At 37.0% G+C, this 11,958-nt stretch overlaps 1 protein-coding gene across 1 annotated transcript in view; it reads right to left on the reverse strand.

Annotated features, from left to right (window-relative positions):
* The window catches only part of WDR64 (WD repeat domain 64), a 78,223-nt gene extending 66,497 nt beyond the window's left edge, over window positions 1-11,726 (reverse strand). The window contains exons 1-5 of the mRNA XM_049830711.1: window positions 11,659-11,726; window positions 8,173-8,321; window positions 7,336-7,466; window positions 1,713-1,815; window positions 1,076-1,179 (exon numbers count right to left, since the gene is read on the reverse strand). Of these exons, the coding sequence (XP_049686668.1) occupies window positions 1,076-1,179; window positions 1,713-1,815; window positions 7,336-7,466; window positions 8,173-8,321; window positions 11,659-11,726 (555 nt within the window). The remainder of the gene's footprint in view (window positions 1-1,075; window positions 1,180-1,712; window positions 1,816-7,335; window positions 7,467-8,172; window positions 8,322-11,658) is intronic.
* Between the last annotated feature and the right edge of the window lie 232 nt (window positions 11,727-11,958).

Raw genomic sequence — 11,958 nt, forward strand, 5'->3', positions numbered from 1 at the left:
GATGTCAGAGTGACATCAGTCCAGTCTATGAGGAGGTAGCAATTCAACTTGAAAACCGCATGGGGAGGTAGGGGGTGGGGAAGAGAGCTATTTTTAACATTATACTTTGTGAAATTATTTCTCGTAGGTGCATAAGAGGGATAATGCTCTGGAGGACAGAGAACTAGGCTTTCAAATAAATTATTTCAGTATTTACTAAAACTGCAGTACTGCTTTGTTGTTTAATCATCCACAGGAATCCTTTCTTGCTTTATGCGCTCCTGTCAAAAGCATTATGCACTAATTAGCTAAAACCCCTAGAAAGCATTAGTGCTGCTTTAAAGCTTTACTGCATTGTCTGAAACAATTTTTAATCAACTGGTTGTATTAAAATTGTACAAATGTAAAGTGCCAATGAGCATAGATGTGTGATGTACCTCATAGCATCTGGAAGTGTGTACCTCTAAATAGTAATATAATCATCTGGGAGACTCAATTACAAATTCTACTTTAACAGCTTCCTGAGACTAAACTTCTACTTAAAATGGTACAGATCTCCTTACAGTTTGCTGATAACGGGGGTAACTGTGAAGCAGTGTCATACAGACTGTCAGAAAATTCAAGACTTTCAAGATTCTAGATGTTGCTGTATTACATAACTCTTCTTTGCAAACAACTGAAAAATGTTTCTGTCCATTCTAGATATTCTCAGTAGCTTTAGAAAATATGTAATTCTCTGGTTTCCACTGTTTATGCAAAAGTTAATTCCAATAGCATACTTTGTATTCAGGAAAACTTCTTCTAAAAAGAAACACAGGTTATTTTCTATTAAACTAACTTCTGTTAAGAATGTCTTTTATTAGCCATTTCTACTTTCTATCAACTTCTGTGGACTGTTCAGTAGGTTTATAATTGAAAATAACAATGTATATTTCCTACTGTACTTAAAAAATATAGACAAAGTTAACTGTAATAAAAAAAAAAAGATATCAAGCTTTTTTTTATGGGTGAGTTTGCATGCTAGATCACAGTTCACTCAGTTCCCATATATACTGCCTAATGGAATAATAAAAAAGTTTGTTTGAGTCAGAATTACCTGATTGTTAAAAATAGTTAGCACTCCTTTCTGAGAGGATGTTATTGTGAAATCCAGATGAGGCACCTTCACTATACCCTTAATCACATCTTGTCTCTTGACAACTGTCAATGACAAAATATTACTTTTCATCTTACAGACACAGAATATCTAAACAAATAGAACCATAATATAAAGAACATTTTCTCTTCCTGAAATGCATATTGGTACCAACTCCAAGGCAATAGTGCATTATATCATAGATTATCCAATACTTGATTTAAATAATCATGTTGCATTTTTAAATATCATTAATGCATTATGGATGTGCCAGTTCTTTCTACGCTATTTAAAAAATACAGAAAGGCAAAGAATAACTATAGACATACAGACATAAATAAATAGTCTGAGTCAGACAAGTTCATAATTTAAAAATAATTTAGGAAAATGGAGAACTGGGCAAGGCAGCAGTGTTACGTTCAGACATAATGAGTTTAGTGAAAAAACACATATTCTGGAACACATAAGAAGAAGAAGCAGCAGGAGTAATAAGCAGACATGTGATCTTATCATTACACTTTCAATAAAGTGTGCAACACAAAGCACAATTATTTTTTTTTTTTTAAATTAGTTTTGGATACAAGATGAAGTATGTCACCTGCATGAGTAATCTGCTGTTTTTCAGATACAAAGAAAACCATGTTTTCTTCTTTCATCTGGGAAGACATGGCATCACTTTCTCCTATGAAATAGCCAAAAATCTAAACAAAACAAAATAGAACAAAACAAGCAATTTATAACAAAATTACACATCTGATCTTTTGCTTCTACCCAGCAGGCAGAACACTGCCCAAAGAAAGAGCATCTTAGAAATCCCTTACAGCTGCATAAATGGCTTCTGCTGACTCCAACATGGAGACAGGAGATCCCAACAAGCCCCACCCCATAATGTCTACCAGAGGTTGACAAAGAGCATAAAAGATGAAGAAAAATGCAATTTAAACATCTTTCAGATGTTTGCCACTAAAAAAATAGAGCTTTCAAAGTGCCAGCTCCATTTGGGAAAGAGATGCAGAGGTCAGTTTCCCAAGTCATTGACAAATGATAGCTGTTAGACTGTCCAGGATAGGTCTTTTAAATTTTGAAGCCAGTAAATGACTATGGGTAGGTCCTAATTTAACTAAAGAGAAGATTTTAAATTACTTTAATTTTTTTTTATAATAAAAAAGTGTCCTTTGAGACGGGTATACTGTTGTGGAGACAGCTGGAAACTTAGGAAACCCTTCAACACGCAGGTACTTGAAAAAGAGAAACATCAGGAAGATAAAGAAATAGGAACACTCACACAAGGTCATGGAAATATATTTGTAAGATTTTGTCAAGCTAAAGAGAGGCCAGATATGGAGAGGTAAATTTGAGAAAATTAGATCTGTGAGAGGAGGAAGAGAGGAACAAAGGGTCAGGGTAGAGTTCTGGGAAAGGGGGGTGTGGGAGAGAAAGGCAAAGATGATAAAAAAGAAATATCAAAGGAACAAAGTGATGTGTATCCCCCCTTCCTTGACCTTCAAGATTGAGGACATGCTCAGCAGTGCCAAAAGCAGCAGGGGAACTCAGAAGGACAGGGATGAAAAAGAAAAATAAAAGTTTCACTTGAAAGGAAAGAAAAGGCTAAGGAGGATGAGAAAAGCAAGTGGGACTTGGGCTGATGAAGTGTTAAATGAAGTCAACTTAAAAATAAAAAAAAAAAAAGAAAAGAAAAAGAGGAAGAGCTACAGATATGGGTGAAAGAAAAAAAGGGTCTATGATTCTCACCAGTAAGTAAATATGTACATCTCTGAATATCAAGAGGTGAAAAAGAGTTAAGGAGACTTTAGAGCTGTGGTACAGCTGCACTTATAAGCCTGTGGCATTGCTAGAAGAACAAAGAACACTGGCTTCATTCCTGACATTAGTAACTCTCCAGGATTACCTGAACCATTTTGAAACTCCAGAGTTTGTCAGAGAAACAAAATTAAAAAAGACCACCACCATGTCATATGTAGGATACAAGCCAACCCCATTTTATTTTATTAGAACTCATTTGAATAAGCCTGGAAATATCTGGTTTGATCCAATCATTACAGATAGGATGTTTACCACAATTATGGCAGATCAAAAGCTGATGCTGAAGTTATGGTTGATGTAAATTGGGCTTAAACAACAATCAAATTATCAATGCAACAATTAGTCTCTTTCAGTGTAAGCTAAATCTGGAGCATTCCAGGATTCAGCAGTTTTCTTATTTCAGTTTTCATCTGTTTCTCTATACCCAGACTACCCATAAAACAAATCTACCCATAAAACAAATCTCCTGAAAGGAGTTTAGCTTTATGTTCCATAATGTATAGATAGCTTGTAATATATATCACCATCAGTTTTCCTACTAAACAGAAAGAAAACAAAAAAGCAACAAACTCACTGCAGCTTTTCAATGCAGTATTATATTTCAAACTGTGCTGGATAAAGCCGTGTCAAGGTAAAGAAATCAATGTCTGATTGAAGCTGATTCAAATAGTCTGATCTTTGTCTATTTCATAACTGAATTACCACTTCCATCATGGATGACCTTCCAGCTACTTTATGTTAAATATTGCTTCCCACAAGAGAAAATAAATAAACCCCCCCCCCACATTAACACTTTAATCAAGATTCTTTTGAACAGAGAAATAACAAATATTTCTATTTTACTCCCTACAGCACTCAATATAATCTCACTGAAATGCAAGCTGTGAGATGCTGAAGAGTCATTAAATACCACACTCCTCTTTTTTCAAGAAAGTTTACACACAGGGAATTTTAAAAGGCTGGCATCAGTCAGCTCACACTTGGTAAAATTTGAGGAATGCTCATAGAAAGAGTTCTGAGGAATTTTATCCCAGGCAAATCCCACACAGATTTCATAATGAAACTGAAGGGGCTTCACCTCTTTTATTAGACCACATGCTGTGCTTGCTTCTGTAATTATTGCCACCCCTATACAAGAGATTATGTTACCTCTTTCCAATATCATACAAAGAGCAGTAAAAAATTTGAAATTATGTAGAGAATTTTGGATAGTACAAGAATTTGAGTAGTGCTCTAATCATGCAGTACTTCTGCATGTCTGATGGCAGCTGGCCATTTCAAGAGCTTGGCTCGTATATCATGTACCAGCAAATCCAGAAATGTCTTTCTGCCCTCCCTATTTTTAGAGAGTTTCGAAGAAATGCTGAGCAAAGCCAGGACTTCAACTTTAAGTATCCTCTCATGTTGAAAGAGGAAGGAGGGAAGAATAGATGGCTTGTAAGTAGTAGGAGACATACAAAGATAAAAGATTTCAAATTTACCTCTCACAAGATGAATTTAATAACAGAGGAATTGGATGTGGCCTAAAGTTCTATCTGTTCAAGAGGGCTTATTGGCAAATTCACTAGAAGACAGTTACATGATGTTTGATGTCCTCTACAGCTATTTCACAGATTTCCTGGAGGCAGTCCTTGAAGGAAATCTTTAATGCCTGACATAAGCAAAGTTTGTGAGTAATTTAACATTGTAAGTAAAAACAATGTTAAGAGAAGTATTAACCAGAAATGTTCCCTTAGAGAACCTTACTAAATTGAAAGGACCGAACACACCGGTTTTAGGATGATATTAGGAAATTACTTGATAGCAATTGTTGATAACATGTAAAGAATAGGTGTTAGGTATCTTCAAGGTTCAGATAATAATATGATGTTCCAGTGTAACATAAAATGAAAATATGCTAATGAATTTATAGTTCATGCCACTTGGTAATACCTTGCCTTATGGCTTTAAGTCCAGCAAAGACTTGCCATATATGCAATGCTACCTATGCTAGCATAGGAAAGTTACTGTGTGCTGGAAGTTATGTCCCATCTGCACAATTCTGTCTTCAGGTAAAAACCAAACAAAATCTTTTAGTAACATATGATGATGGATGCTCTTGACACAGACTGGCTCTAACAATGTAAAAAACAGTCATTTTTATAGAACAGTTGCTTGACATGCTATCCATGGGAAATAACTTAATAAAAGATACTTTTCTAGAGCCAAATGTTCATAATTTCTCATAACACATGCAGAAAAAGAGCACCATGTTTAAAAGAAACAAGACAAAGTAGTTTTCCACAAAATGTGTAAAACTGTGGATAATATGGAAGTATCCTTTTTAGGTGGGTTCAGAATTTACAAAAGGATAGATTAAAAGTCCATCATGGGATACTAAACACAGAGTGCAGTTGCAACTCTGGCACAGAAAATCCTTAAGCTACGTGCAGCCAGAATCTAGGAGGGGTAAACCAGATCTACTGTTTCATAGTTACCTCATTTTTACATGCTTTTTACAAAGATTTGGTATTTACCACCATTAGAGACAGAAAAATGGATTAGATGGATCTTGCCCATCTACAGACTCAAATAATACATACAGAATTCACTGGTTAAAAAACTCTCTACGAAAATGCTGCCATACCTCTAAAGCTTCACATTTAAAGTAAAGGCCAGATTCATCCCTATGAAAAGGGGAAGAGGAAGGAGATAAAGCATTTGTGATGGTTTAGCTAAAGATAGACTTATCCTCAGAGCACATATTGCATACTGTAGTCATCAGACATTTTGCATTTTGTCAAGAAGCCTGAGGCCAATGCGTATCAGTGAAGTAGTTCAGGAGAAGACCTGGACTTATGCAGGCTCCATGCTCCAGATCCTCCTGCCTTGTCAGGAATCTAGTATATCAAACTTTGTTTGAGGATAAGCAGTTCTGGTAGACAAATCAGTGCTCTTTCACAAAACAAGCAGGAAAAATGTTTTTATTTATTTAGGTCACGCTTTAACATGTATTCATGTGCATCTGCATAACAGGCTCAAGGATCTTGGTTCAGAGACAGCAGAGGCCAACTTCCTCAACTCATGTAAACCAGTGGCACATAATTAATGTTTAATAAGAATTTTGATTTGCAAATTCAGCTGATGTGCCAAACAGATAGATAGGGGTAGGAAAGAAAAGTAGTTCACCTACAAATAAAAATGTAACCTAACCAGGCTTTATTTAATTCTTTCCAATTAACCTCTCTTATCAGACCTCCAATAGCATGCCTTTATAAAGACAGATACGTCTCACAGTTTGAAAGAGTGGAATAAGAAAAATCATACATATTTGGAATAAAAAATAGTCCTGCTTGCTGAAATTACTGGACTGATTTTGTAACCAGCACAGTATCAGCAAATCTTGCTCTTAAGAATCTGCTAGAATTAGCAGCATGGATTCTCTCATGTGTTAAGCTGTTTTGCATGATATATTTAGAAGTCTGAAATTAGCCAGAGATAGTCAGCAGAAAATCCAATACAGGGAATCTCTTAGCAAAAAGCTTGTAGAGACAACACTGTCATTTGCAAAATACCCACCTGTTTACCCACATGAAAAAGGGCAGAAAGGCAGGGCTCAGCAAAGGTCTTCCACACTTAATCTTTCACTGATAAGGTGGCCTGAAAGAACTAGTCCTCACTCTAGTGAAATAGGTTAGGGATACCTCTAGGGGTTATTTTCATATTTACAACTTCCACTTACACTAAATACTGATCTGTTGATGCTCAAGCTTCACATTCCAGGCTTTGGCACTAGGAACATAGGATTTTTCTTACTTAAACTAAAATTATAACAGCATAGGGCACAGAATAACACAAGCTAGAAAGAGCTACATTTTTACAATGTTACAAACTCCTTCAGCTCCCAAGGCATATACCAGAATGGACATCATCACTCAAATTTCACAAAAGAAATTACAAAGACAGATTTTAGCCTCCTATCTTCAAATGTCTTCCCTGGAAACTTGCATTTAATCAACAAATGGACACATGCAAGTTTCTAAACTGCTTACTATCAAACTAAACATGGAGCCTCTTTCTTTCTCAACTTGTTAAAATTAAAAATAACTCCTTGAATAGGATAACAGCAACAAGTAAGTTACTCTAAGCCAGTTCTTCAATTTAGTTTTTGTCTAGATCAACCAAAACAATACATTTTGTCTAATTTTATAGCTTCAAAGGCATATCTGTTTTCCAAATAATTTTTTTTTTTTAGGAAATTAATAGTGGCCAGGATAAATAACGTGAGAGTGCCCCAGTATGCCATGGAGCTCAGGAACAGCAGACTCAAGCACAACACATAATCAACAGCTAAATACTGTTACCTTTTAAGATTCTAATTAGTTATTTATATTTAATAAAGCTTTACAAATCCTTACCTCACACCATTCTGTCCTTGCATCAAGGTTGTTGCTAATCTTCCTGAAAAAGGTCTTAATATTATGATCCTTGACTTCTGCACCAAAAAGTGTCTGTGTGGTTGTATAGAACTTATCATAGTCTATCTCATCTGTATGGGAAGGACAATATCCACAGAGTTAAAAACTGGCAAGATACAGCTTCCTTCCTTATCCCCCCTATCTTCTGTTTTATTTCTCCTTCAATATCAATAGCATGCAAGTTCTAGCTCCTCACACTGTATTCACTAAAGCATTTTGAAAAAAAAATTAAAAAAAGATTTAGTCTTAATGTTCAGTCTTTTCAAAACTACCTGATTTGCAGTGCATGACAGGAAATAGATAAGATAATAAGTGAAAAAATCTCTCCTTTTCTTTCTTCCCTTACTTTCATACCACGATTCTGGTTTGTTGATTTGAACCTGAACGGTGTCTAGGATAAACTTTATCCTTTCATGCAACAATAGCCACTTACATTGAGAAAAGCAAAACTGCCCACATCATTTACAATTAAGCAACTAGATTTACATAATTCATTGGGTTTGTGCTTTTACAGATCACTAGAAACATTGCATTGTGCTAACTTGTATATGTGGCAACTCCATCAATTATATTTTGTGAGCAATCACCATAGCATTATGTCTTGACCAGAAGTCAAGAGGAAAAAAGCATTCTCATAGCGTAATCTGCCTATTTCTTGTAAAAATCAAGAAATCACAGTTTGAACATTAATTTGAGGTCTTTCTTATAGTCTTGTCTCTATGACACCTTCTCTCCATATGAAAATTACACTTTTCTATCAGAAAGAGTATCTCTTACCATCATCTTTAATATACAAGCCTAATCTTTCCTTTGTCTTCTGGGTTACCATTTTTTCAACTAGTTTCTGGAACTGCTTCAAAGCACTCTTGAAATCCAGTAGTCCAAGAGCAGAGCATCTCTCCTTATCACAATCCTTTTCAGACATCCTTTATTAACAGAGGACAAGGTAAGAGGGAGATCTCTTCTTACACACTGGTCCAAGCCTTGTTTTTCTCCTTAAATCTTAAACTCCCACATGAGTTCATATGAGATGCAGCTCCATGACAGGTGTACCAAGCACTACATAATAAAAAAGAGGTGACTCTGGCTTAGCACCTCAAGCTGGCAAACATAGTAGTGAATTGTTGATGTCACAACCCCTCATTACATCACAGAATCCTACTTGCTGAGCAGCCCTAGGTCACGAACCAGGATCACTAATAACCTGGCATGTGAGATTATTTCATGATACCTTATGCAATTGGTGGCTGAACAGGCATGAACTTTCTCACCTCCAGAGCCAGACAAGGATTTCATCATGGTTCAATTCTGCTACAGCTGGCACTGCTTTAGCAATATGAGATCACATTCTCCAGTAAGAATACACCTTTGAGAATAGCTGTTGCAAGTTTATCATATCTTTCAGACTTTTGTACTGAATGAGGAGGAAGGAAGATTATACCAGTTATCTCTAAGTTTCATATTATCTTCTTAAGCATTGTATTATTTTCAAGTTTTCTGCCAAAGGCTGCACACCAGCTAACACAGTTAGGAACAGCTACATTGTGGATTCCCTTGGATCCACATATCATTTGGTGAAGAATGATGGAGCCAATTCTCTATTTATATTTGCTCTGTGATAGGAGAACTGAGACCAGCCCAATGATATTGTAGCAAGTGCTACTGCTGCAAGGCTTGGCCAGGGATCTCAATCTAGGTGGGGATGCCTGGTTTTACACTATCAATAAGAGCATTTTACCAGGGATGTTATTAATAATTTTTCACGTAGTACAAAGAGGACAAAGACATCCAATTCAATCCAAAAAGAACTAGAAAAGCACCTTTTCACAGTAAGTTCTTGGAAGTAACATTGAATGTTTGCTTCCTTAGTAAATCTCTCTCCATTTCTTGGATATATGCCTTGTTGTCCTCTTTACTGTATTCAAAATCCCTACTCAGTGAACTAGAACTTTGTCCTGGTTTTGGCTGGGATAGAGTTAATTTTCTTTCTAGTAGCTGGTATAGTGTTATGGTTGGGATTATAGTATGAGAAGAATGTTGATAACACACTGATGTTTTCAGTTGTTGCCAAGTAGCTTTTAGACTAAGTCAAGGATTTTTCAGCTTCTGATGCCCAGCCAGCAAGAAGGCTGGAGGGGCACAAGAAGTTGGGAGGGGACACAGCCAGGGCAGCTGACCCAAACTGGCCAAAGGGGTATTCCATACCATGTGACATCATGTCTAGTATATAAACTGAGGAGAGTTGGCCAGTGGGGTGGATCGCTGCTCGGGAACTAACTGGGCAGCAGTCAGCAAGTGGTGAGCAATTGCATCACTTTTTCTGTATATTCCAATTCTTTATTATTATTATTGTCACTATTATCATTATTATTTTCTTCCTTTTTGTCCTATTAAACTGTCTTTATCTCAACCCATAGGTTCTTCTTTTTTTCCCCCCCTGATTCTCTCCCCCATCCCACCGGGTTGAGGGGAAGCGAGCGAGTGGCTGTGTGGTGCTTAGTTGCTGGCTGGGGTTAAACCATGACAAACGTCCAACCTAGAAACCCAATTACCCTGCAGAAACCTTTTTTTTAATTGCATAAATCATTATGATTGAGATTGTAAGAAATCCAATGATGGAGTGGTGGAGGTTTAGTTATCTTCAGCTGTCCAATTGCCTCTCTCTCAAGCTCTTACAACCATTCAAAAACTCCCTTTATTTGCCTTACTGAACTTCCAGTCAAGTTACTGTTTCTTTCTTTCTCCTAACATACAACTAATAAGCCCAGAGATTAAGTGTGGCTCTTAACATGTGCCCACCCAAAGCTCAGCTACGTGTCTTAAATGGTTACCGTTTTGAAAAGGGTCTGCATTTAACTCCTTAAAGTCAGAATACTCCTATAGCAAGGTACCACAAGGACATTTCTGGTTTTTTTCCTCGGGGCATGCTTAAACAAAAGCAGCATGGGGCTATTCAGAAAGCAGAATTGCAGCTACCACTTTCTTTTGAAAGTGGCAGCCCAGAGCACTCACTCTAACTGTTGTGGTTTAACCCCAGCCAGCAACTAAACACCACGCAGCCACTCACTCACTTCCCCCCCACCCAGTGGGATGGGGGAGAAAATCGGGAAAAAGAAGTCAAACTCATGGGTTAAGATAAGGACAGTTTAATAAAACAGAAAAGAAGAAATGAATAATGATAACACTAATAAAATGACAACAGTAATAATAAAAGGATTGGAATATACAAGTGATGCGCAGTGCAATAGCTCACCACCCACCGACCGACACCCAGTTAGTCCCCAAGCAGCAATCCCCTCACTCCCCCCCAGTTCCTATACTAGATGTGACGTCCCATAGTATGGAATATCCCTTTGGCCAGTTTGGGTCAGCTCTCCTGGCTGCGTCCCCTCCCAACTCCTTGTGCCCCTCCAGCCTTCTTGCTGGCTGGGCATCAGAAGCTGAAAAAACCTTGACTTAGTCTAAACACTATTTGGCAATAACTGAAAACATCAGTGTGTTATCAACATTCTTCTCATACCTAACTCAAGCTGTACCAGCTACTAGGAAGACAATTAACTCTATCCCAGCTGAAACCAGGACACTAACTAATCCAAATTGTTTGATATGCTACCCAATGTCTTGAGATCAGACATAATTTTTGCCCTGCAAGAGCACCAGTCTCTGTGTTATATCTGTGTTATCTTTCTATCCCGCTACATTTTAAATTCTTTACTGAATAGCGGAACCCTAGGGTATCCTACTGGAGTGGCAGAAAAGTGAATTTATTTTTCCTCTAGCTGAAAGAGAATTAAATCCAAACCTATCCCCTGAATGAGAAAGACAGTGACTACTGAAGAAAGGGCACGTACCAGTTCTTGTTGGAATATTCTAAAGAATCAAGCTTCATTCATTCTTTGGAATGATGCAAAAAGCTGTCTTTAAAGAATGGTTCAGTGCAGTGAATTTTAAGAAGGAAGCATTTTCCTGAAAAAGCAGGTGCTTGAAAAAGGAGTTTTATGATTTGTACCTGTGGTCATTAGTAGTCTTCTGTTGACTAAACAGTCACAGTTTAAAAAAAGGGCTGTAAGTATCGGTGATTAATATGTTAATTACTTTGGATCATGTTATTATCACAGATTCTTTGCATATGGAAGCTAGTTATCTTGCTCAGGGTTCTAGATTCTGTGCTACACCTCAGATGATCAACTTTCAGTTCCTACAACCCTTTACTGAATCTGACCCCTCATGCTTGATAACATTTTGCAAATTGTAAAGGCTTACCATTTTTTGACACTGCCATGTGAGGCAGTGAAGTCAGAAGAACCATATTCTTGTCTTGGCTCTGCCATTTCTTCTTTCTTGGTAAACTTATCAGGTTGCTAAAATCTACCTGTAAAACAAGAACAATATCCCAACCCTGAATTAGTTCCTTTAAAGTATTACTAATCCTTAAAAATTAATGTCCACATTTTATGTGTGTGGTATATGCAGTTCCTTTTGTATCGCTACACTATGCTGACAAATTCTGGCACCGTTCCATTTATCACACTACTCCAATGTCTGCTGCACCTTTACATGAAT

The sequence above is a fragment of the Accipiter gentilis genome, chromosome 28 (genome assembly GCF_929443795.1).
Source record: "Accipiter gentilis chromosome 28, bAccGen1.1, whole genome shotgun sequence".
In the NCBI taxonomy this organism is placed as follows: domain Eukaryota; kingdom Metazoa; phylum Chordata; class Aves; order Accipitriformes; family Accipitridae; genus Astur; species Astur gentilis.